The sequence below is a fragment of the Oncorhynchus tshawytscha genome, linkage group LG19 (assembly GCF_018296145.1).
Source record: "Oncorhynchus tshawytscha isolate Ot180627B linkage group LG19, Otsh_v2.0, whole genome shotgun sequence".
NCBI lineage: Eukaryota > Metazoa > Chordata > Actinopteri > Salmoniformes > Salmonidae > Oncorhynchus > Oncorhynchus tshawytscha.
The window spans coordinates 460,306-487,607 of record NC_056447.1 but is presented as its reverse complement, the minus strand read 5'-3'; the positions used below and the strand labels follow the sequence as shown (position 1 = coordinate 487,607).

Sequence of the window (27,302 nt, the reverse complement as noted above, 5' to 3'; positions counted from 1 at the left end):
ATTATGAAATAGATTAAAACAGATCCTAATCTTAGTGATCCAAGAAGAATTACGACAATACCTATGTAAGAATACTGTTGACTACAGTTCAGCATTCAACACTATTGTTCCCTCCAAGCTCGACACCAAGCTCAAAACCCTGGGTCTGGACACCACTCTCTGCAACTGGATCCTGGACTTACTGACAGGCAGACCACAGGATGTGCAGTTTGGCAACAACACCTCCTCCACATTGACTCCTAACACAGCTGCACTCCCTGTTCACCGACAACTGTGTGGATTTACATGACACTAACTCCATAATGAAGTTTACTGACAACACCACGGTTGTAGGCCTGATAACCATCAACAACGAGTCAGCCTATAGGGAAGAGGTAAGTGAACTGGCATTGTGGTGTTATGACAACAACCTGTCCCTCAGCGTCAGCAAAACAAAGGAGTTGGTTGTTGACTTCAGGAAGCTGAGGAGGGAAAATGCCCATATCCACAACAACGTAACTGCTGTAGAGTTGGTCCCATTAGGCTCAGTTGGTAGAGCGTGGCACCTGCAACGCCAGGGTTGTGGGTTCGATTCCGACAGGGGACGAGTACGAACAAATATGAAAATGTATGAGCTCACTACTGTAAGTTGCTCTGGATAAGAGTGTCTGCTAAATGATTCTAATATACAAAAACATGTCAAATGTTCAGTTCCACGGCATCCACATCACCAAGGGCTTGTCATGGAACAACAATACCACCACTGTTGTCAAGAGGGCTCAACAGCTTCTCTACTTCCTACATTGGCTGAAGAAATTTGGCATGCCACACCGAGTCGTCTCCAAATATCACTGCTGCACCATCGAGAGCGTCCAGACCGGTTGCATCACGGCCTGGTACGAGAATTGCTACATCCACAACTGCAAGGCCCTTCAGTGAGTGGTGAAGACGTCCCAGTACACCACTGGGACCGTGCTCCCAACCATCCAGGGCATCTACTCAAAACAGTGCCTGAGGAAAGAACACAGCATCATCAAGACCCCACACACCCCAGCCACGAGCTGTTCTCTCACTTACCATCAGGCAGATGGTATTGGGGCATGAGGTCTGATACCAACAGGCTAAGAGACCGTTTCTATCTACAAGCCATCAGACTGCCGAACACTTGAGCTGGACTGACCACCTGCTAAGATTTTCTGCACCTTAGCACACATGCAATCACTCATGCACACAACCACACAGACATACACACACACATATACACTCATTCGACAATCAATATTACACTTTATATACACTACCGTGCAAAAGTTTGGGATCACTTAGAAATGTCCTTGTTTTTGAAAGAAAAGCACATTTTCTGTCCATTAAAATAACATTGAATTGATCAGAAATACAGTGTAGACATTGTTAATGATGTAAATGACTATTGTAGCTGGAAACGGCAGATTTTTAATGAAATATCTACATAGGCGTACAGAGGCCCATTATCAGCAACCATCACTCCTGTGTTCCAATGGCACGTTGTGTTAGCTAATCCAAGTTTATCATTTTAAAAGACTAATTGATCATTAGAAAACCATTTTGCAATTATGTTAGCACAGCTGAAAACTGTTGTCCTGATTAAAGAAGCAATAAAACTGCCCTTCTTTAGACTAGTTGAGTATGTGGAGCATTAGCATATGTGGGTTCGATTACAGGCTCAAAATGGCCAGAAACAAAGCACTTTCATCTGAAACTCGTCAGTCTATTCTTGTTCTGAGAAATGATAGCTATTCCATGCGAGAAATTGCCAAGAAACTGAAGATCTCATACAACGCTGTGTACTACTTCCTTCACAGAACCGCGCAAACTTGCTCTAACCTGAATAGAAAGAGGAGTGGGAGGCCCCGGTGCACAACTGAGCAAGAGGACACCTACATTAGAGTCTAGTTTGAGAAACAGATGCCTCACAAGTCCTCAACTTGCAGGTTTATTAAATAGTACCTGCAAAACACCAGTCTCAACATTAACAGTGAAGAGGAAATGGATGCTGACCTTCTAGGCGGACTTCCTCTGTCCAGTGTTGTGTTCTTTTGCCCATATTCATATTCACATATTTGCCCTTCCTATTTTGCAACAAAGCATCCTTCACTCATGCTGCCAAACATACCCTTGTAAAACTGACCATCCTACCAGTCCTCGACTTTGGCGATGTCATTTACAAAATAGCCTCCAATACCCTACTCAACAAATTGGATGCAGTCTATCACAGTGCAATCCGTTTTATCACCAAAGCCCCATATACTACCCACCATTGCGACCTGTACGCTCTCGTTGGCTGGCCCTCGCTTCATACTCGTCGCCAAACCCACTGGCTCCATGTCATCTACAAGACCCTGCTAGGTAAAGTCCCCCTTATCTCAGCTCGCTGGTCACCATAGCATCTCCCACCTGTAGCACACGCTCCAGCAGGTATATCTCTCTAGTCACCCCCAAAACCAATTATTTCTTTGGCCGCCTCTCCTTCCAGTTCTCTGCTGCCAATGACTGGAACGAACTACAAAAATCTCTGAAACTGGAAACACTTATCTCCCTCACTAGCTTTAAGCACCAACTGTCAGAGCAGCTCACAGATTACTGCACCTGTACATAGCCCACCTATAATTTAGCCCAAACAACTACCTCTTTCCCAACTGTATTTAATTTTAATTAATTTATTTATTTTGCTCCTTTGCACCCCATTATTTTTATTTCTACTTTGCACATTCTTCCATTGCAAAAACTACCATTCCAGTGTTTTACTTGCTATATTGTATTTACTTTGCCACCATGGCCTTTTTTGCCTTTACCTCCCTTCTCACCTCATTTGCTCACATTGTATATAGACTTGTTTATACTGTATTATTGACTGTATGTTTGTTTTACTCCATGTGTAACTCTGTGTCGTTGTATCTGTCGAACTGCTTTGCTTTATCTTGGCCAGGTCGCAATTGTAAATGAGAACTTGTTCTCAACTTGCCTACCTGGTTATATAAAGGTAAAATAAAAAAAATAAAAAATATTAATATTTTATTTTTATTGGCCAGTTTATTGGCCAGGCTTTTTCTTTGCACTTCTGCCTAGAAGGCCAGCATCCCTGAGTCGCCTCTTCACTGTTGACATTGAGACTGGTGTTTTGCGAGCAATTACCTCGACTAACCTGTGCCACCGCACCCTGTACGGGTACCCCCTGTATATTGCCTCGATACTGTTATTCTGCTTGCTGCTCTTTAATTTTTTTAAATTATTTTTTACTTAACATTTATTTTTCTTAAATCTGCGTTGTTGGTTAAGGGCTTGTAAGTAAGCATTTCACTGTTGTATTCGGCGCATGTGACACATACATTTAGATTTGATTTGATGTCGATAACTTGTTGTTTTATGCCAGCATATGAATCTAAAGTTTATTTGGTTCTCATCACTTACCTGATCGTGCAGTTGTTTCAAAAACATGACAAAAGAGTTCACTTTCGTTCTTTGCAAGGGCAACTCACTTTGGATTCACTATGAGCAAACAGTGGTGGGAAAAGTACACAATTGTCTTACTTGAGTAAAAGTAAAGATACCTTAATAGAAAATGACTCAAGTAAACCTGAAATTCACCCAGTAAAATACTACTTTTCGAAAAGTATTTGGTTTTAAATATACGTAAGTATCAAAATGCAATTGCTAAAATATAGTCTACTTATTAAGTATCAAAAGTAAAAGTATAAATCATTTGAAATTCCTTATATTAAGCAAACCAGATGGCACGATTTTGTAATTTTTTATTTATTTACAGATAGCCAGGGGCACACTACAACACAATTTACAAATTAAGCATTTGTGTTTAGTGAGTCCGCCAGATCGGAGGCAATAGGGATGACCAGGGACGGTCTCTTGATAAGGTGCGTGAATTGGACCATTTCCTGTGCTGCTAAGCATTCAAAATGTAATGAGTACCTTTGAGTGTTAAGAAAAATGTATGGTGGAAAAAGTACATTATTTTCTTTAGGAATGTAGTGGAGTAAAGGTTCTCAACAATATACATAGTAAAGTAAAGCACAGATACCGCAAAAAAAACGACTTAAGTAGGAGTCTACTTTAACGTATTTTTACTTAAGTAGACTACTTTACAAGACTGTGCGCAAACAAATGTCCGGTGCCAAAGGATGACCAGACCTATTTCGAAAATAAACTAGGGGCTCTATTCAATCTGTATCGTGGAAATGCATCGTTACATTGTGATGGAAATGTGAATAAAAGCAATGTTCTCTCGTTAATGGAGACTGCATTCATAGTTAACGCTGCAGAGCCGAACGCTCAATAGGACATTTCTTTAAATGTCCTATACGGGATGGAATAGAGCCCTTGGTCTATGCGTATCTTGTCAACATTGACAAAGTTTAGCCACATGGTTGATACAGTGTTTATTGTGTTTGCCTGGCCGACTTAATTGCCCATAACAAGACAATATAAAATAGACAATCAAATTAGAATAGTCCACAGATAAAAATAAAGAAAATAATATCCTAATTACTAATTGTTTACAAGTCAGGCAAATGATTGAACTGAGTACAGAGAACACTGCCAAACAATAAGCCACCACATTTCTAGGCTTAGGCTACTCAAATGTATGTTAAATAAATATGCATACTCAGTTATACGAAAATAGTCATACCTTTACTACTGTCACCAATGTATAGTTTACATTCAGTATTTTATAAACACAAAAAAACACGAGACTTCATGAAACATATAATAATGTAAACGCAAATGCTTAATATAATAATATACTGGGAATCTATGAAAAACCATCACATCTTCAACTTTATTTTTTCCAGAGTAAATAGTCTGGATTTATTTTCTTGCTGGTCATAAAGAAAGTGAAATATACTTATTTTAACAGTTGTTTTTAAATAGCCATGGTTTAAAATACAGTACAACATTATACAGTAAGGTCGTTCCACCAATTAGGTGCCTTTTGAATAGTTAAACACGCTGGGGATAAAAAACATTTTATTTCACTCAATTTTAACATTCTGTCACAAAGAGCACATGTTCAACTTAACATAAAACAAAATGTTCCCATCTCAAGAGGTAAAAAAGAAATGACTACAGTAATTGCATGCCTATTAAGTGCCAAATAAAGTAACAAGGTTGACAACTTAAAGCAGACATGAATCCCCTTGTGACAGGGGGAATAGAAGCTTGGCAACAAGGAGAGGCAATTGAATGCAAGCTTCACTAAAAACATCGAAATTGTTAAAATAATTTCTAGCCTGTCTATGGGCAACATCTTATGCTTTACCCACTCAGTTCTCCACCACAAAACACCAGAAAATGACAAAAAAATAGTAGAACGAGCTCACCTGATTTGACTGTTCAAAGTTTAATGTCTCTTTTGAAAAAAAATATATAGTTTAAAAGGAATAGTTTCAGCATACTAAAATAGTGTTCAGTTTACATAACAGGGTTGACCTTAAAATGAGGGACAGGGTTTTTCTTTACCTTAAAATGTATCACTAATAATATTAAATAAATAAATAGTCTTCAGAAATTACTTGGTCAAAGCAACAAAAATAACTAGGGCTTTACAATGATGATGAAATCCTGGAGAAATGTTGGGGTTAAGAAGAGGGTCAACATTTTCCTTGAGGTCACAGAGGATGCACAGAGGGAGATGTCAAAATGCTGACTTTTGGCACTTTAGAAAGTTTTTTATTCATATTAAAAATCAAATGTATTGAAATCCAATGTGGTCTATATTCAATGGCACTTCATTTAAGAGGCTTTTAAATGCAATATTTGTGTACAATTTCTACTTCAAATATCAAAGGGAAGCAAAAGGCACTCATTTCGTGGAACAACCATTTAGTATTTTTCATTGGCAATTGTTATGACTATTTACAATGAATAATAGTTTTTAGTTGTGGCATTGAAGCACCTCCTGGGTTAAAGAAAATAGTTTGATGCCAGCCGAAATTGTCCCCAGAATAACGCAATCAACAAATTCCTCCTCAAGTCAATAAGGTTTCCATCCAACCTTTGTATGCAAGTAAAGTACGTCTGATAAGAAATGGTATGACAGGCAAAATGGAAACAGAACAAGTTTTGGTAAACTTTCCAAATGTCTACAAAACAAAATACAGGATCTTTTTTGTTTCGGTCAAATTAATTTTGCGGGAAATGTCGGTGGAAATGCTTTTAGGAGCAAGTATTGATATAATAACCCTCATATTGAAATAAACTTGGAGTCATACGATGGTTTGTGGTGTGGTCCTCCCACTACAACTCGTCGGGAAAGCATGCAGTTTATTAGCTACCTATTAAATAAATGATGATGAATTGAACAGGGTTGTGAAAGTGCAAGGTGATGAGTTTAATGCTCCAATAAATATCGAGGTTATTATTCTGGTGACATGATCATCGACGCTTGACTGCCGTTTGAAAAACAATATCGCTCTTTAATCGATAATAATCTCATCATGTTACATGAGCCCTAGCCAACCCCGCGCAGATACACCGCTATATAACCCAACATTGGTTGTGGGAAAACCATCAGTACAGTTGAAAATGCAAAAGAAATGCATTTGACGTGTATTTTTTTATTCGGTACATGGGGATTTAAACGCAAATGTTATTTTTATTTGCTCTATGTCATCAGGCACAGTCGTTTATCCGCAACAAGTAAATTTGATGGAAACACGTGTTGGGAAAATGCGCACATTGTTTTTATGCGGATTTTAGAATATTCGCATGAAAATCTGTTGCCAATTGGGTGGAAACCTAGCTACTGATCATGACAACACATGATAGTCCTTTCCAATACATATTGGAGTGTCTTATCCTAGTGATATGATGATCTATGTTTGGCTGCCATTTGACAAATATAAATCACCTCGCTCTTTAGTCCATAATAATCTCATCATGTATGTAACAGTATAGCTGTTGGCTAGAGCGCACGTGCCAATACCAGAGTGGGCACATTCGCGATGACGCAACATACTGTATTTCATGAGTTGAAAATGCGAAGGAAACCTATTTAGCGTGGGTTTTTTTTCGGTACATGGGAATTTAACCACACAAGTTATTTGTATGTGCACTATGTCATCACTCACTATTTTTTAAATCCACAACAAGTCCGTTTGGTGGAATGAAAACACACCACTAGTGGGAAAATGTGCATATTTTCTTTATGCCGCTTTTAGAATATTTGCATAAATTTCTGACTCCATTTGGATGGAAACCTAGCTACTGACAGTACTAATGTGGAAGCGATGGGAAGTTGGTAGAGACAAATATGCAAAGTAGAGGAGAACACACAGGGAGTTTAGATGCCTAATATTGTTGTCCGATGCCTGGTCAATCTCGAATGGCTATTTATATCAATTGATTAATTACATATTCCTAATCTGTGGTGATCTGAATACATTAAGTGGCAGTACAACATTACGAATGTACAGTTGAAGTCGGAAGTTTACATGCACCTTAGCCAAATACATTTAAACTCAGTTTTTCACAATTCCTGGCATTTAATCCTTGTAAAAATTCCCTATTTTAGGTCAGTTAGGATCACCACATTTTTATGAATGTGAAATGTCAGAATAATAGTAGAGTGAATTATTTATTTCAGCTTTTATTTCTTTCATCAAATTCCCAGTGGGTCAGACGTTTACATACACTCAATTAGTATTTGGTAGCATTGCCTTTAAATAGTTTCACTTGGGTCAAACGTTTGGGTAGCCTTCCACAAGCTTCCCACAATAAGTTGGGTGAATTTTGTCCAACTCCTCTTAACAGAGCTGGTGTAACTGAGTCAGGTTTGTAGGCCTCCTTTCGCGCACACGCTTTTTCAGTTCTGCCCACAAATTTTCTATGGGATTGAGGTCAGGGCTTTGTGATGGCCACTCCAATACATTGACTTTGTTGTCCTTAAGCCATTTTGCCACAACTTTGGAAGTATACTTGTGGTCATTGTCCATTTGGAAGACCCATTTGCGACCAAGATTTGATTTCCTGACTGATGTCTTGAGATGTTGCTTCAATATATCCACATAAATTCCCTTCCTCATGAAGCCATCTATTTTGTGAAGTGCACCAACCCGTCCTGCAGCAAAGCACCCCCACAACATGATGCTTCCATCCCCGTGCTTCACGGTTAGGATGGTGTTCTTCGGCTTGCAAGCCTCCCCCTTTTTCCTCCAAACATAACGATGGTCATTATGACCAAACAGTTCGACTTTTGCTTCATTAGATCAGAGGACATTTCTCCAAAAGTACAATCTTTGTCCCCATGTGCATTTGCAAACCGTAGTCTGGCTTTTTTAATGGTGGGTTTGGAGCAGTGGCTTCTTCCTTGCGGAGCAGCCTTTCAGGTTATGTCGATATTGGACTCGGTTTACTGTGGATATAGATGCTTTTGTACCTGTTTCCTCCAGCATCTTCACAAGGTTCTTTGCTGTTGTTCTGGGATTGATTTGCACTTTTCACACCAAAGTACGTTCATCTCTTGGAGACAGAATGCGTCTCCTTCCTGAGCGGTATGACGGCTGCGTGGTCCCATGGTGTTTATACTTGCGTACTATTGTTTGTACAAATGAACGTGGTACCTTCAGGCGTTTAGAAATTGCTCCCAAGGATGAGCCAGACTTATGGAGGTCTACAATTTATTTTCTGAGGACTTGGCTGATTTCTTTTGATTTTCCAGTGATGTCAAGCAAAGAGGCACTGAGTTTGAAGGTAGGCCTTGAAATACATCCACAGGTACACCTCCAATTGACTCAAATAATGTCAATTAGCCTATCCGAATCTTTTGAAGCCATGACATCATTTTCTGGAATAGTCCAAGCTGTTTAAAGGCACAGTCAATTTAGTGTATGTAAACTTCTGACCCACTGGAATTGTGATACAGTGAATTATAAGTGAAATAATCTGTTTGTAACCAATTGTTGGAAACAATTACTTTTGTCATGCACAAAGTAGATGTCCTAACTGACTTGCCAAAACTATAGTCTGTTAACAAGAAATTTGTGAAGTGGTTGAAAAACGAGTTTAATGACTCCAACCTAAGTGTATGTAAACTTCCAACTTCAACTGTAGTTGTATAAATGTGGGTGTGTCTGTCTGTGTGATGCATATCAGTTGTCAGACCCATTCTTCAAGAGACTACACTTTTTTTTTAAAGCTGCCTTATTTTGTTGAGTCCATAAGTCTGTAGGAACCTGTTACAAAGGGGAGCTGGAGACACGAAGGTGGACAGAAGCTTACTGTGGGAAAGGAACTGAGGGTAACCAGGGAAATATTTCTTACTCATCAAAAGAAAAGATTCACTGAAGATCCAACTTTGTAAGGTACAGTGTATTTGAGGGTTCTGTCCATGTTGACTGTGATCAGAGATGATCACTCCTCTTCACTTGAATCCCTCTCCATGTCACTGTGCTGCTGTCATTGGGTTCATTGAGTCTGGAGAGAGTAAAAGTGATAATGATAGTTGAGAATGAACCAATACTTACTTACACTCTTATTAACATGTAATTACACACTGAAATGTAACAGAATTCACATGCAAACAATCATGTTGAGTGCTATAATCCTGACAGATCACCTTTATTAGCCATGTATACCTGATCTCCTCACATGTTATCTTCCAGATCAGAATGATGGTTATGTATCTGAGAAATCACAAGAGCGAGTGAGACTTTATATGCTGACATGAAACACACTGTGATACATTTGCTCACCATCACAGAAACCATGACATTCACAGATCACAAAAACAGTTATCTGACAGTTACCAGATTTCACTGTGACTGTAACTCTCCATCTGTTCATCTGTTTAACCAAGTTTAGGAGGGATGAGTGACACTCCCTGGCAATCCTAGGAAGTGTTATTACTCCTTGCCATTAGGACAGATTTGGGATACTGTATTGTGGTTGACTGGTAAACACTTGTCTCTATTCATTCCTTCCATCTTCCTCCCCCTTTCCCCCTCAACTGTCAGAGAAACAATGGCTCCCCTGCCTGGTGAACACACCTACCGCTCAGCCCACACAGCCTGGTATAGATAATGAACAGTGGTACGGAGGCAGAACACTTATTGTGTCAGCCAGGTAGGGAGACACTTGGCTGTAATTGTAGATAATTACTCTTCTTTTGAAGAGATGGGCGCAAAGAATGTAATGTATGTACGAGTCCCAAAATCTGAGAACAATAGTTAATCAATTATCATCTCCCCATATCTCACTCTCTTTGTTCTATGGCACACACGCACACGCACACGCACACACACACACACACACACACACACTTTTCCAGAACTATTGCAACTGTGACAGCCAATGCTACAGTGATCTGCAGGCCCATTCCACAACATGTAGAAGATATGCACTTTCAGAACAAATAATGAAAATCTATGATAATGTAAAACGTTCACTCACGAACCAAACAGTAATATAACATTGCTGAGGTGCAGGAGTGAGCAATCACCAGTAGGAGGAGGAAGAGTTTTGTGTTTACCCTGTGGTGGTGCTGGTGGTAATCATCGCTGGCCTCTCCTGGCTCTGGGCTCTCTCTCTGTCTGTGGTGAAGGCTGACAGGGGAGTCGTCCAGACTGCTCACTGAGTCCGACACACTGCCCTCCCCGGTCAGAGGTGAATCTGGACCAGACACACGCACACACATGATAGTTTTCAGTGTACCTCTCTGTGGAATATAGTCCATAGAATATTGCTTTAACTGTGTTTTTGAACTGCTTTCTTTGTCAACGGTAGCCAACGTCCCAGTCCTGTGCACAACAAAGCCTGCCGACAGTTACCTTCTAGGCATTGCCCATTTTTTACATTTTCTGTTGATGCAGTGCTCACTGATGCAAGATGCCCCAAATGATAATAGATAGTAGTCATAATGGGCCCACAATAATCTGATGACAATACACTACATGGACAAAAATATGTGGACACCCCTTCAAATTAGTGGATTTGCTTATTTCAGTCACACCGGTTGCTGACAGGTGTATAAAATCTTACACACAGCCATGCAATCTCTATAGACAAACAGTGGCAGTAGAATGGAATGTACGGAAGTGCTTAGTGACTTTCAACGTGGCCCCATCAAAGGATACCACCTTTACAAACAAGTCAGCTAGAGCTGCCCCGGGCAACTGGAAGTGCTGTTATTGTGAAGGAGCAACAACAGCCCCAAAGTGGTAGGCCACACAAGCTCACAGAATGGGACCACTGAGTGCTGAAGCACATATTGTGTAAAAATTGTCTGTCCTCGGTTGCAACACTCACTACCGAGTTCCAAACTGCCTCTGGAAGCAACATCAGCACAATAACTGTTTGTCGGGGCTTCATGAAATGGGGTTCCATGGCCGAGCAGCCGCACATAAGCCTTAAATCCACATGCGCATTGCCAATTGTCCGCTCGAGGGGTGTAAAGCTCGCCGCCATTGGACTCTGGAGCAGTGGAAACGTGTTGTCTGGAGTGATGAATCATGCTTCCTCATCTGGCAGTCCGATGCACGAATCTGGGCTACCTGCCCGAATGCATAGTGCTGTAAAGCTTGGTGGAGGAGGAATAATGGTCTGGGGCTGTTTTTCATGGTTAGGGCTAGGCCCCCTTAGTTCCAGTGAAGGGAAATTGTAATGCTACAGCATACAATGACATTCTAGTCAAGTCTGAGCTTTGATGCAACAGTCTAGCGTGACAAAACGAGGTCCATACAGAAATGGTTTGTCTGGAAGAACTTGACTCGACTGCCCATAGCCCTGACCTACACCCCACTGAACACCTTTTTTCGATGAATTGGAATGCCGACTGCGAGCCAGGCCTAATCGCCCAACGTCCGTGCCCAACCGCACTAATGCCCTTGTGGCTGAATGGAAGCATGTCCCAGCAGTTCCAACATCTATTGGAAAGCCCTCCCAGAAGAGTGGAGGCTGTAATACCAGCAGAGGGGGGCCAACTCCATAATAATGCCCATGATTTTGGAATGAGATGTTCAACGTCCACATAATTTTGGCCATGTTAAGTAGTTCTTTACTTTAATCAATGAATAGTCATTTCCCCCTCCACGTGTTATCTCTCATCATCATATACTCTGAAGAGGATTACAAAACAATGTAATGTTAGCAGGGGAAATTCTGTAAGTTAAGCTCCTAATGACGAGATAGTTAAGTAATAAGGAACGATGGGGTGTGGTATATGGCCAATAGGGCTGTTCTTATTCACGACGCAACCAGGAGTGCCTGGATACAGCCCTTAGCCGTGGTATATTGGCCATATATTACAAACCCCTGATGTGCCTTATTGCTATTATAAACGGGTTACCAATGTAATTAGAGCAGTAAAAATAAATGTTTTGTCATACCATGGTATACGGTCTGATAAACCACGGCTGTCAGCCAATCTTTTATTCAGGGCTCGAAACATCAAGTTTATAATATGAAATAAACTCTCCAGTCCAGGCTCCAACCCTTCTACCTGAGTGATCTTTTCTCCGTCTGTCCATCTTTTCCACACTGTCCAGCAGTCCATCAATTTGCACCTTGATCAGAGTCAACTCACTCTTTATGGCCAACAGCTCTGCCAGCTTCACTGTAGAGGGGTAGAGGGAGAGAGAGGGAGAGAAAGAGGGAGAGAGAAATGGAGGGAGAAAGGAAAGAGAGAAATTTAGATTTAAGAAATAATCCTCTTTTGAGAGAAAATGACATAAATCTCCCATTAACATTGATGTATGATTTGCACGAAAGTCCAAGTTGTGAGTGCAGGTCTTAAAATCGGATTTGGCCTAGAGAGGCCTGTAATAGTTCATAGTGTTGAAGTCTGTACTCACATACACATACTCACTTTGTCTTTCCCATGCATGTCACCATCACTTAGTGTAGTGGAAGCACCCTCACTCCCAGGGCCTTAACATCTCCTCTCGCCTATGGTCTTTAATGGGAAATTCATATCACAACCCCAGCTCTGAGAAAACAACCCTGAAACTCTTTACTATTAAAAGCTGTTTGACCTCTGCAGCTAGAGACAATCTAATTCCCCTATGATGGGCTGGCAGTAAAAACTATTAAGGCTTGTAATAAACTAGTATAAACAATTCTTATTTGTTATGCACTATTAACTTGGTATAATTGCAGCATGTTGATAGGCTGGGTAGTGGAAGGAGAGGGGCCCTGCAGTCAAAAGGCTTTTAATGAAGAGACCATCTGGTGCTTCTGACTGTGCCCTGGGGCTCCCAGGGCTGCTTCCCCCCATGCAGACATGGCATTACACTAGGAGGAACACTCAGGCATTCAATATACACACACTCCCAAGTGGATTCATAGGCATGCACATACAAACACACATAGTCAGTGCAAAGAAGCCGATATACACACACACACACACATTTGAGATAAAACGCTAAGTGCACATACACAGATGACATTCACCCTGTAATGAGTTTTTTTTTTACGAGTGTGTCTGTGTGTGGTGAGTGTGTGTGTGTGAGTGCAGGTGTGCGTGGGCTAACATTGTAAAGAGTCTGTTGTGAGTGTGTGTGTTACAGTGTGTGGGGTCCTTTACACTTAGCCCTGTTGCTGGAAGAGCCGGTGCGCTGGGCACTCCTCTTGCCCTGTAGTCTGTCTCTGGAGCGGTGCAGGCCGGAGGAGGAAGAGGGGCCATGGGAGTGTTTCATAGGGCTGGGCTCTACTGGGGCTGGCATCATGGAGGCTGGGACACGCTGGTAGTCAAACACCCTGTGGGGAAACAACATGATCTAATAAGTAATTATACATTAAGTACTTTGTCATATTTGTAAGTAAACAAAACCTTACTTATGGTCCTAGGGTCCTAAGGATTTCCTGACCACATGACAGGACCAGGCAATGACAGCTATAGGTTCTAAGTCTCATAAACGCATGCTCTTTAAAACAATCATCTGCTGATGTGTCAGAGCAACCTTTCCTAAATTCCCAAAAGAGAGTTGACCATAGACTTTCCATATACTGTCCACTGTAGGAGGAGACTCAATCTTCCTGGCAGGCTGGCAGCACTGAAAACACCTTCCTCCAGACAAATGTTCAGTTTTAGGTTATTCATGCCAATCAAATTAAATAGTGGACTCGTTTATAATATTCATAAGCCATTTGGTGCCATTACATATGGAGTAAATGTACTCGATAATCACAGTGATATACTGATGTAATCGATTTTCATTTGATCTCATAGCCTGGTGCGCCAAATAGCTCTGGGGAGCTTTGATTTGCACTGGTCTGGGCTAAGAGGAAGCATATCCCCTCTTTCCCTCTCTCTTCCTCTGTCTCTCTTAATATCTCTCGGTGTCTCGGTGTCTCAGTGTCTCAGTGTCTCAGTGTCTCAGTGTCTCAGTGTCTCAGTGTCTCAGTGTCTCAGTGTCTCAGTGTCTCAGTGTCTCAGTCTCTCTCTCTCTCTCTCTCTCTCTCTCTCTCTCTCTCTCTCTCTCTCTCTCTCTCTCTCTCTCTCTCTCAGAGCGTTTGAGGTTAACCAGCCCATTCATCTCTCTAAGTGCAGACATCTCTTCCGATACCAGCACGATCACTGCAGCTGTGTGTGTGTGTGTGTGACATCCCAGAAAAGATAGAGGTAGTCATCTCTGAGATTGTGTAGTTTGACAGAGATGCTGCCTATGGTCTATGGTTTCCGCCCATACACTCCTCATCCCCCCACCCAACTCCCGTCACTCTGAAGATTGATCCTGACCTCCGTCTACTAAAACCCCTAACATATTGCTGCTGTCAATCAGGGGATCAAAAGCGATCACAAGGAGGGGATCAGGTAGGCTTATATGTGAGGGTTGCTGTTGCCTTTTCCTTACTGAGGACCACACTAAACTCCTACTTGACTTGAAAAGGAAATACAGTGCATTCGGAAAGTATGACTTTTTTGGCACTGTCTTGGCAGTGTGCTTAGGGTCTTTGTCCGGTTGGAAGGTGACCCTTCGCCCCCAGTCTTAAGCCGTGAGCGCTCTGGAGCAGGTCTTCATCAAGGATCTCTCTGTACTTTGCTCTGTTCATCTGTCCCTCGATCCTGACTAGTCTTCCAGTCCCCAGTCATGGTCTGAGAGTCTTTTAGGTGCCTTTTGGCAAACTCCAAGCAGGCTGTCATGTGCCTTTTACTGAGGAGTGGCTTCCATCTGGCAACTCTACCATAAAGGCCTAACTGGTGGAGTGCTGGAGAGATGGTTGTCCTTCTGGAAGGTTCTGGGATCTCCATAGAGGAACTCTAGAGTTCTGTCAGAGTGATCATCGGGTTCTTGGTCACCTCACCTCCCTGACCTTCTCCCCCGATTGCTCAGTTTGGCCGGGTGGCCAGCTCTAGGAAGACTCTTGGTGGTTCCAAACTTCTTCCATTTAAGAATGATGGATGCCACTATGTTCTTGGGGACCTTCAATGCTGCAGACATGTTTTGGTACACTTCCCCAGATCTGTGCCTCAACATAATCCTGTCTTGGAGCTCTACAGACAATTTCTTCGACCTCATGGCTTTGTTTTTTGCTCTGACATGCAATAGACAGGTGTGTGCCTTTCCAAATCATGTCCAACTCCAATCAAGTTATAGAAACATCTCAATGCCACATCATCAATTTAAGCCTACTAGAAAGTGTGTGCCCTCAGGAATGGAGGGAAGATTAAGTCATTCCGCTACCCAAGAATAGTAAAGCCCCCTTTACTGGCTCAAATAGCTGACCAATTAGCCTTAGTAAACTTCTGGAAAAAAAGTGTTTGACCAGATACAATGCTATTTCACAGTAAACAACTTGACAACAGATGTTCAGCACGCGTATAGGGAAGGACACTCAACAAGCACAGCATTTACACAAATGACTGATGATTGGTTGAGAGATGATTGATTGATGATACAATTATTGTGGGGGCTGTCTTGTTAGACTTCAGTGCAGCTTTTGACACTATTGATCATAGTCTGCTGCTGGGAAAATGTATGTGTTATGGTTTTACACCCCCTGCTATAATGTGGATAAGCATTACTTGTCTAAGAGAACACAGAGGGTGTACGTTAATGGAAACCTCTCAAACATAATCCAGGTTGAATCAGGAATTCCCCAGGGTAGCTGTTTAGGCCCCTTGCTTTTTTCAATCTTTACGAACGACATGCCACTGACACTTGTAGCGGTATTTATGCCACTGACATTGACTCAACAATATACACGTCAGCTACCACAGTAACTGAAATGACTGCAGCACTTGACAAAGAGTGGTTGGCAAGGAATAAGTTAACCCTAAATATTTCTAAAACTAAAATCATTGTATTTGGGACAAATCATTCACTAAACTCTAAACCTAAATTAAATATTGTAATAAATAATGTGGAAATTTAGCAAGTTGAGAGGACTAAACTGCTTGTAGTAACCCTGAATTGTAAACTGTCATGGTCAAAGCATATTGATACAACAGTAGATAAGATGGGGAGAAATCTGTCCATAATAAAGTGCTACCCTGCCTTCTTAACAACACTATCAACAAGGCAGGTCCTACAAGCCCTAGTTTTGTCGCACCTTGACTACTGTTCAGTCGTGTGGTCAGGTGCCGCAAAAAAAGGATTTAGGAAAATTGCAATTGGCTCAGAACAGGGCAGCATGGCTGGCCCTTGGATGTACACAGAACACTAATATTAATAATTATGCATGTCAATCTCTACTGGCTGAAAGTGGAGGTGAGATTGACTTCATCACTACTTGTATTTATAAGAGGTGTGAGACATGTTGTCTGTTTGAACTACTGGCACACAGCTTGGACACCTATGCATACCCCACAATACATGCCACAAGAGGTCTCTTTACAGTCCCCCAAGTCCAGAACAGACTATGGGAAGCACACAGTATTACATAGAACCATGACTACATGGATCTCTATTCCACATGAAGTACAGTGCCTTGCAAAAGTATTCATACCCCTTGGCAGTTTTCCTATTGTGTTGTGTGACGACCCTCCCACTCTGTCTGCCGTATTCTCTCTTTGTTGTTTCCTTATTAGGATGTCGGTGGGCGGAGTTGGGAGGGTCGTCAGCTACATGGGAAACACCTGGGCCCTGTGTCTCCCAGGATAAATACACCACTTCCCCATTCATGGAAGAGACTCTCTCCATGCAGACACCTTTATGGATTTTGTTGTGTTTCTTGGTGTTTTTTGAGTTGTTTGCTTTAGCATCTTTTCAACACCCTGCATTATCACATTCATGCATGCAAAACACTCACTTACACTACTGATTACTGATTACACACACCATTGTATATTTTCCTTAGTTGCTTTAGGTAATAAATATATATTTTGTTACGCCTTATCTCCACGTTGTCTCCCTTTTGTTACGGGCTTTGAGCCGGTTCGTGACAGTTGCATTACAACCTGTAATTTAAATAGATTTTTATTTGGATTTCATATAATGGACATACACAAAATAGTCCAAATTGGTTAAGTGAAATGAAAAAAAGAACTTGTTCCAAAAAAAAGATAAAAAATAAATACGGAAAAGTGGTGCATGCATATGTATTCATCCCCTTTGCTATGAAGCCCCTAAATAAGATTAAGATAAGACCAAAACTCACGGACCAGGCAAGAACGGCATTAATCAGAGAGGCAATAAAGAGACCAAAGATAACCCCAAAGGAGCTGTCAAGCTCCACAGCGGAGATTGGAGGATCTGTCCATAGGACCACTTTGAGCTGTACACTCCACAGAGCTGGGCTTTATGGAAAAGTGGCCAGAAAAAAACATTGCTTAAAGAAAAAAATAAGCAAACACTTTTGGTGTTCGCCAAAAGGCATGTGGGAGACTCCCCAAACATAGGGGTCAGATGAGACTAAAATTGTCAAGGAAACTCTATGTCTGGTAGGAAACCCAACACCTCCCATCACCCAGAGAACACCATGTTTTTCATCTGCAGGGACTGGGAAACTGGTCAGAATTGAAGGAAGGATGGATGGTGCTAAATACAGGGAAATTCTTGAGGGAAACCTGTTTCAATCTTCCAGAGATTTGAGACTGGGACGGAGGCTCGCCTTCCAGCAGGACAACTGCATACTGCTAAAGCAACACTCGAGTGGTTTAAGACTGGTGGTTTTAACACTTGTATTTTTTATGAATGTTTATGATGACTATTTCTGTAACGCTCGTCCTCTTCTTCTCACAAGGATCGGACCAAAGCGCAGAGTTGTACGTGTTCATGATGATATTTATTCAACTCAGAACACTAAAACAAAAATAACAACGAGAATGATACGAACCGAAGCGGTCCTGTCTGGTGACATACACAAAGAGAGAAAATAAACACCCACGAAACACAAGTGGGAAGAGGCTACCTAAGTATGATTCTCAATCAGAGACAACTAACGACACCTGCCTCTGATTGAGAACCATACCAGGCCAAACGCAAAAACACAACATAGAAAACGGAACATAGACAACACACCCAACTCACGCCCTGACAATACTAAAACAAAGACATAACTAAGGAACTAAGGTCAGAACGTGACAATTTCTGTATTTGGCGCTCTGCATTTTCACCGGATGTTGTCGAGGTGGGTCGCTAGCGGAACGCCTGCACCAGAAAGGTTCATTTTGCTGGACCCCAGGAAGAGTAGCCGCTGCCTTGCCAGCAGCTAATGGGGATCCATAATAAATACAAATAATGATCAATGGAAACAGGATGCACCTGAGCTCAATTTCAAGTCTGAATAATTATGTAAAGAAGGTATTTATAAATATATTTTTCAATACATTTGCAAAAATTCTAAAAACCTGTTTTCGTCTTGTCATTATGAGGTATTGTGTGTAGATTGATGAGGGAAATGTTGTGTTTAATCCATTTTAGAATAAGGCTTTCACGTAACAAAATGTGGAAAAGGGGAAGGGGTCTGAATACTTTTCGAATGCACTGTATCTGCTGTTCTACATTAACTGTTTATAAATGAAAAAGAACATACTTGTACTACATTATACACAATTGTGTATGAGTCATACAGTACTTTATGGAAGTGAAAAGAACTGAAGGTACATAGTTGGCTTTACTGAGAACTGAATATGATTACCTACTGTACTCTAGACGTACTCTCCATGAAGGAGAGAGAGAAAGTGTTACGTTGAGAGTACTGTACCTTTGTAAGCTTTAAATCCTCAGCAGAGCAGATAACTACCAATAAATCTTTTTTTCACACACTTGATATGCTCAGCTCAAGGAGAATGCATCAGGGAAAGCATTTCATACTACAGTGCAAAGTGAGTTTACTAAAATATTCAAAGACAATCCTATAAGATGATGCCTGGTACTCAGTGAAAGGGTAATGATTGTTTGACAAAATTACCCAAGCTCTTTTTGGATCCACTGTAAATCAGATGTTGGTCGTTTGTAAAAAGGACATATAGACTGAGTGTAAAGAACATTAGGAGCACATTCCTAATATTGAGTTACACCCCCCTTGGCCCTCAGAACAGCCTCAATTCGTCAGGGCATGGTGTCAAAAGCGTTCCACAGGAATGCTGGCCCATGTTGACTCAAAATCAAATCAAATCAAATGTATTTATATAGCCCTTCTTACATCAGCTGATATCTCAAAGTGCTGTACAGAAACCCAGCCTAAAACCCCAAACAGCAAGCAATGCAGGTGTGGAAGCACGGTGGCTAGGAAAAACTCCCTAGAAAGGCCAAAACCTAGGAAGAAACCTAGAGAGGAACCAGGCTATGAGGGGTGGCCAGTCCTCTTCTGGCTGTGCCGGGTGGAGATTATAACAGAACATGGCCAAGATGTTCAAATGTTCATAAATGACCAGCATGGTCAAATAATAATAATCACAGTAGTTGTCGAGGGTGCAACAAGTCAGCACCTCAGGAGTAAATGTCAGTTGGCTTTTCATAGCTGATCATTGAGAGTATCTCTACCGCTCCTGCTGTCTCTAGAGTGTTGAAAACAGCAGGTCTGGGACAGGCAGCACATCCGGTGAACAGGTCACGGTTCCATAGCCGCAGGCAGAACAGTTAAAACTGGAGCAGCAGCACGGCCAGTGCTTCCCACAGTTGTGTGAAGTTAGCTGGATGTCAATTTGGTGGTGGACCATTCATTGTACACACGTGAAACTGTTGAGCATGAAAAACCCGGCATCGTTGCAGTTCTTGACACACACCGGTGCGACTGGCACCTACTACTATACCCCGTTCAAAGACACTGAAATCTGTTGTCTTGCCGATTCACCCTTTGAATGGCACACATACACAAACCATGTCTCAATTGTCTCAAGCCTTAAAAATCCTTCTTTAACCTGTCTCCTTCCCTTCATCTACGCTGATTGAATTGGATTTAACAAGTCACATCAATAAGCGACCATAGCTTTCAGCTGGATTCACCTGATCAGTCTGTCATGGAAAGAGCATTAATGTTTTGTACACTCAGTGTATAGTCACTCTAATCCTACACCAGTGTAGGATGAAGTAAGGATACTTCTTAAATCGCCTTGTATTGCGGTGGCTGTGTGAGGGGCAGTAAAGGAAGAGAAAGAGATGAGATAGAGACAGAAGAGAGAGGGGAGAAGGGACTGAACGGATCAGCAATGCCTGAGCTGGCTGTGAAGGGCCTCGTTTTTCATTCTGTCATCCCCTCTCCCTCTCAGCCCTTTTCCCTCCATGGCTGTGGTGTTTCCCCCTTGCTTCACAGTGCTCCACAGTTGGCCTGAGCTGTGTTTTTCCTCCGGACCAGTGGGGCGGGTGGCCAGGCGTCCAGTCAGCTATGCAGGGAGACTGTGTTCACCCATCTGTGAAATCACCACCAGCGTCGGACAACCAGAGGGAATGTCAGGTCATGTGGATACAGTATGGGTCAATAGATAGTTTCACTACAGAAAACCTGCTGCCCCACTACCCGCAGCCCTCAGGGAAGCACTGCATCATCATATGATCTGCTAGCTGAGCCTGATATGGAGAGGCAGCTCCTATATACTGCACTGATTGGGGAACAAAACGATAAGAAATGGGGGTGTTTTAGGTTCAGGGGGTAAGAATTGGAGACCAATAGCTTTTCTACACACACACCTCATTGATGGAATTACCCATAGAAACATGGTCCCTTATTTCAATACTTCTAGGGATACCATTATATGAGCCATGTCATATTCTCTATCTGTGAAAATGCTGAGTTTTCAGTGTACAGAAATAAGAGCTGTCACCTTCTGTAATCCACAGGAAAAACCCTGTCAATGAGTCTTGCTACTGTAGCTGTGAATAAGCAAGGACACCTAAAAGGCCATTTAAACGGTGAAATGGGGTAATGAGAAAATAATAGCCCCAAGGTCCCCCAACTCGGACAGGTTGAATTGTTGAACCCTTGGTACAAGGTGGTTGCTTTTTTAATTGATTTTATTTGTAAAATAAGAAAAAATACATACAGTGGGCTCTGAAATGATTGACACCTTTCATAATGATGAGCAAATCTTACTGTTTGAAATAAATATTTCAAACACTGAGCTGTCTGCCGAAAAGGGGGGGTTAATATGTTATACTAATACATTTGCTCCGAGAAATTGGGAAATTATATTATTTTAAGCTAAAACAATTGCTCAGAGAAAGAGATTTTGTTGAACAAGTAATACATTTTTTCTCAAAAGGGAAGGGGTCAAAATGATTGACACCCCTGTTTTCAATACCTTTCAACGGCCCTGAGCATTTTTCTCAAATGTTTTATGTGTTGGAGAACACATTCCCATTCCGACGCCAAATCTACCACTGGCGTGCGTGGCCAAAGAGCTCTATTTTCTTGCAATCTGATCAAAGCACCGGTTCCAATCCAAGTACCAATGTAATTTACCAAACTCCAGGTGTTTACATTTGTTGGATGACATAAAAATAGAGCTATTTGGCCACGTACACCATTGGTGGGTTTGGCGTCAAAATGAGAATGCATGAGCAGAAATACCCCCACACCTACTGTCAAATTTGGTGGTGGATCTTTGATGTTATTTGGATATTTTGCTTCCACTGGTCGTTGGGTCCTTGTAGACGTCATGGGCATCATGGCTGGAACTTGGCCGCAAGTGGATCTTCCAGCAAGACAATAACCCAAAGTACATATCAAAATCCACAAAGAAATTGTTAATTGGCCACAAAATCAACATTTTGCAATGGCCATCTCAGTCTCCGGACTTGAAACCCATTAAAGACCTGTGGTTTGAATTGAAGAGGGCAGTCCATAAGCACAGACTATCATGTTGACCACACCATTTGCGTCGCGTGCATGATATTCAATCATTGCACCCACACTACTCGCACGCGCCAACGAGTGTCTGTGCTGCCAGATGCTAAAATAGAAGTTGCTTCTATTTGTGGTGCAGAACACACTGCAAGTCCTGCCTCTCCCATCTCCTCATTGGTTTATAGAAGCAGATACCCACGTGCCATATCCTCATTGGTTATACCCACGTGGGTGACTGAAAGATGAACTGAGGTCGGTCGTAGTCATGGTAATACTGTTAGATGCCAATCGCCATATACAGTCCAAAGAAGAAAAAGCCTGGAAGGAGGTGAGTAAACTAGAAACGATTCGGTTAACTGTTTTATGTGTGGATTAATTGTCGGAGTAGAGGACCTTGTGCATTTCAGGTAAAATAACAACTCAACATTTATATCCCAGGACTAATTAGCTAGCAACTGCAAGCTAGCTAAATAGGACAAATTAGCTAGCAACTGCAAGCTAGCCACTGCCATAAATGTTTAATATTTTTTGACCTATCCCCAAATTAATGTGTCGTGATCGTGTTTGGTGTGGGGGACAAAATCAATTTGCGCACGATGGCGCACGCACGACTGGTTTGGGTACTGTGTAAGAATACCAAGGATCTGGAAGGATTATGTATGGAGCAACGGTCTAAGATTCCTCCCAAAGTGTTCTCCAACTCCAAGTTTTTTTTTAAAGGCCCAGTGGCATTATCCTCTCAAGTTGAGGTTTTGAAAGGTATGGAAAAAAGGGGTGTCAATAATTTTTTGAGACATTTTTAATTATTACTTGTTAAACAAATTCTCTTTCTCTGAGAAATTGTTTTAGCATAAAATAATAACATTTCTCCATTTTTTGGAGCAGTCAATATAGCTCAGTATTTGAATGATTTATTTCATACAGAATCTTTATCAAGGGTGTCAATCATTTTGAACCCAATGTATATACATAGTAGCCTACATAGATTTGTTTTAAATGTGACTTGCACAATAAAGTTGAGGACTTGTTTCCATTGTGGTCCCTATTTTCTTTACATAGATACATATACAGTTACATTACAGAGATAAAGTCATTAAATATGGGGGTGGCAGGTAGCCTTCTGGTTAGAGCGTTGGGCCAGGAACCGAAAGGCTTCTAGAACAAATCCCTGAGCTGACAAGGTAAAAATCTGTCAGCTCGGGGTTGGGTTAAATGCAGGAGACACAGTTGAAGGCATTCAGTTGTACAGCTGACTAGGTATCTTCCCCTTCCAAATGGTTCTACTGTTGACATTCTTTTTAAGAGGTTATGGTCGGTATGGCTTTCAGTTGCTAGTTAGTTCCAAGTTGAATTAGTTTCTCCACAGATAGTCAGCCTAGCTGCTTAAAATGCTCAACCTCCAGATAAGCACAAGAGGGAGTTTAATTACAATTCTTAAAAGCTTCCCTCTGTAGCTTCCCTCACTCAAAAAACACGTGATTTCACATGTGATATTATGTGAAACGATGTGTTTTTGGAACACTTCACATGTAATGATTTTTCAAATGTGGATTACAATTTTCAAGTGAGATTTCACAGGTGATGCTCCGCAAACAAATATCAGTCATTGTGATACACATAGTACTTTTAATGTACTGTAAATGACAATTCCCATGAACTGGATTAACCCTATTGATGCGATACATAGGGAGATAGCCTTTCACACCATAGATCTGGGTTCACTTCCTGCTGTTCGCTGCAATACAGTATTTTTATATTAGACACACTTTGACATGCATGACTACAATGTGTATGTTTATTTATACAGTAGTTATTAGTCAACATGTCCTTATCTGGGATTTGAACTCGCAACCTGGTTCATGGCATTCCGATATTCCTGCTAATCCACCATATCTGTTACAGTAGGTTAACTGATAACCTGCCCGCTCGAACCCATCTGCTCCTTTCTGGAAATCTCCTCCCATTTCTCACTTCCCACATCAACTCATTCCTGAGTAGGACTGTGGTGGTCATGAAATTTTGTCAGATGGTTATTTTCATGCAAGAAACTGCCGGTCTCACGGTAATTTATGTTTAATTAACATAGACACGCTTGTTCATTTAGCAGACAAGATATGCTTATAAATCCTGTGACATTTTTTTTAATATGATTTTATAGCACGAAGAATGTGGAAAGGAAATTTTTCCCATTACAGAGTGACTGCGCATATGAAGTGGCTATGTTGAGCTAAAACGGATCATTTGAATCAGGTCCTATATGCTAGATTTAGACATATTTAGCAACTCTAGTTTTGTTACGCGGAGTAGAACAGTGGAACCCAAGAGCAGACTCAGACGAGGAAACTGGGATGATGTAACCAAGGTATTTAATGAAACACAGTGGGAAGATGGAGTGCAGGCCAGGGGAAGCTTGGGTGGGTTGCAGGGAACCAGGTGCAGAAGCTGAGGCTGTAGTGAGAGGGGTTGGGACAGGGTAAGCTGAGTATTTGTAGAGGTCTTGATTATGGAACAGGTTGCTGCTGGTGGGGCTCTGCTCTGACTCCAGCACACCTGTCTCCGCCCACACAATCACACACACACAGAAAGAGAGAGGGATAGAGTACTGGGGGAGTGGCGGCAGGTCAAGGCGAGACAGGATGAGCAGTAGAGGGCATGGCAGGATCAGATGTATCAAGTTGTTAATGATACAAACCTTAGAATGTCTTAGAAATCTAAACATATATGGGCTGCATGGTTGAACTATAGGCTATTGACGATTTGAGAAAGTAGCAAAAGAGCACTCTGTTCCTTGCCTCAGGCTTCACAGCTGTTCTCTCATAAAGTGATCATATTTTCACGCCTATTTCACCCATATTTTCACCCATTCTCAATTTAATCTCATCTTTACTAATATGTCAAATTAGTTTGGATTTAAAATGGATCATTATAACCAGTGTTAGTGAATGTAGCATCATGTACAGTATTGTTTAAAAATGGATAGTTTGGGAAATAATCTTGATTTTTAATGCTGGTAACCCATTGTATAAAAGCAATAACACACTCAAGGCCATGTGTTATGACATTTTTATCATGGCTGTGGTGGGCTTCACCTCGTGGCTATGACCACATTACAGCCATGGTAAAACATGTCATAACACATGGCCTCTCATGTATTATTGCTTAATGACCAAATGGATAGGAACAGGTGCAGGAGGGAAAATACACCATCCGTATGCACTCGAATAGCCGGCGCTTTCCAACCGGTCCGTTTTGTAGGCTACTTCGGGTTTTATAGCGGAGCATGTGCTTAATATAAGCAGCTGAGGAATAAATACAATAACACTTATTTTACTCCACGCATCAACCACTGTTTGAGGTGCTCTGGCTGGCAAGACAGGTGATATTCCGCCCAAACTCTGTATGCAATGGGCTTTCCAACCTTGTTCCTGCAGCTACCCAGTGCAATGGGCTTTCCAACCTTGTTCCTGCAGCTACCCAGTGCAATGGGCTTTCCAACCTTGTTCCTGCAGCTACCCAGTGCAATGGGCTTTCCAACCTTGTTCCTGCAGCTACCCAGTGCAATGGGCTTTCCAACCCTGTTCCTGCAGCTACCCAGTGCAATGGGCTTTCCAACCTTGTTCCTGCAGCTACCCAGTGCAATGGGCTTTCCAACCCTGTTCCTGCAGCTACCCAGTGCAATGGGCTTTCCAACCCTGTTCCTGCAGCTACCCAGTGCAATGGGCTTTCCAACCTTGTTCCTGCAGCTACCCAGTGCAATGGGCTTTCCAACCTTGTTCCTGCAGCTACCCAGTGCAATGGGCTTTCCAACCTTGTTCCTGCAGCTACCCAGTGCTTTGTTTGGGAAACCACGTGAAATCTGTTCCTTAAAATCGATAGTAACATGTTTTTACAACAAAACATATTTAACTAAACTGTTTAACTAAACATATTTAACTAAACTGTTTAACTAAACATATTTAACTAAACTGTTTAACTAAACATATTTAACTAAACTGTTTAACTAAACATATTTAACTAAACTGTTTAACTAAACATATTTAACTAAACTGCCTGTCTGCTCGCTCAGGAAAGCAATAGGTCTAAAGGAGAGAGAAGAGGAGATGGAAACGCATGGTGGTGAGATATTCTGGATAACTAAAGGTAATGTGTCACCCAATTAATTATGACAAATGCCCTACTATTAGGCTATTCAAAATCAAATACAAATTCACTAATTGCCTAATAGCCTAATAGCCTAATTGTAAGCCCCCTGACAATCCACGAACCAACAGCATAGTATAAATTCTCTCCCAGACTCATGGATGGAAAGTTTAGTGTAGGATAAGATAACCAGTCCATCCAGTATGCATAATAATACAGTTTACACTCAAAGGTGATGACTAGAATTTAATTTTGGAGAAGAGGCTTGACCATTTATGTACCAAAGCATTCTTAAATAATTGTTGTTTTATGTTTTTTTGCTATGAATAATATTTGGTAGGCTATGTATTGTATAACAGTACAATCATAATTTTAATTCAGCAGAGGGAGCACGCCCCTATCCACATAGCGGGAGTGCAGTGGAGAAGTTGGAAAGGTTCCAGTTCCTCAGCTTGCATATCACTGACAATCTGAAATGGTTCACCCACACAAACAGTGTTGTGAAGAAGGCACAACAGCGCCTCTTCAACCTCAGGAAGCTGAAGAAATTTGGCTTGGCCCCTAAGACCCTCAGAAACTTTTACAGATGCACAATTGAGAGCATCCTGTCGGGCTGTATCACCGCCTGGTACGGCAACTGCACGGCCTGCAACCCCAGGGCTCTCCAGAGGGTGGTTCCCCAATGCATCACCGGTGGTACACTGCCTGCCCTCCAGGACACCTACAGCACCCAATGTCACAGGAAGGCCAAAAAGATCACCACCCGAGCCACGGCCTGTTCACCCCACTATCATCCAGACGGCGAGGTCAGTACAGGTGCATCAAAGCTGGTACCGAGAGACTGAAAAACAGCTTCTATCTGAAGGCCATCAGACTGTTAAATAGCCATCACTAGCTGGCTTCCACCCAGTTACTCAACCCTGCACCTTAGAGGCTGCTGCCATATATACATAGACATGGAATCACTG

At 41.7% G+C, this 27,302-nt stretch overlaps 1 protein-coding gene across 2 annotated transcripts in view; it reads right to left on the bottom strand.

Annotated features, from left to right (window-relative positions):
* Positions 1 to 9,041: 9,041 nt before the first annotated feature.
* Positions 9,042 to 27,302, bottom strand: part of LOC112219079 (RNA-binding Raly-like protein) — a 40,653-nt gene continuing 22,392 nt past the window's right edge. The window contains exons 4-8 of one of the 2 annotated variants that reach the window (XM_042301155.1): positions 13,550 to 13,722; positions 12,467 to 12,580; positions 10,499 to 10,638; positions 9,587 to 9,653; positions 9,042 to 9,444 (exon numbers count right to left, since the gene is read on the bottom strand). In XM_042301155.1, the coding sequence (XP_042157089.1) occupies positions 9,615 to 9,653; positions 10,499 to 10,638; positions 12,467 to 12,580; positions 13,550 to 13,722 (466 nt within the window). In that variant the 3' untranslated portion in view covers positions 9,042 to 9,444; positions 9,587 to 9,614. The remainder of the gene's footprint in view (positions 9,445 to 9,586; positions 9,654 to 10,498; positions 10,639 to 12,466; positions 12,581 to 13,549; positions 13,723 to 27,302) is intronic. The other variant, XM_042301156.1, reaches the window with a different exon arrangement.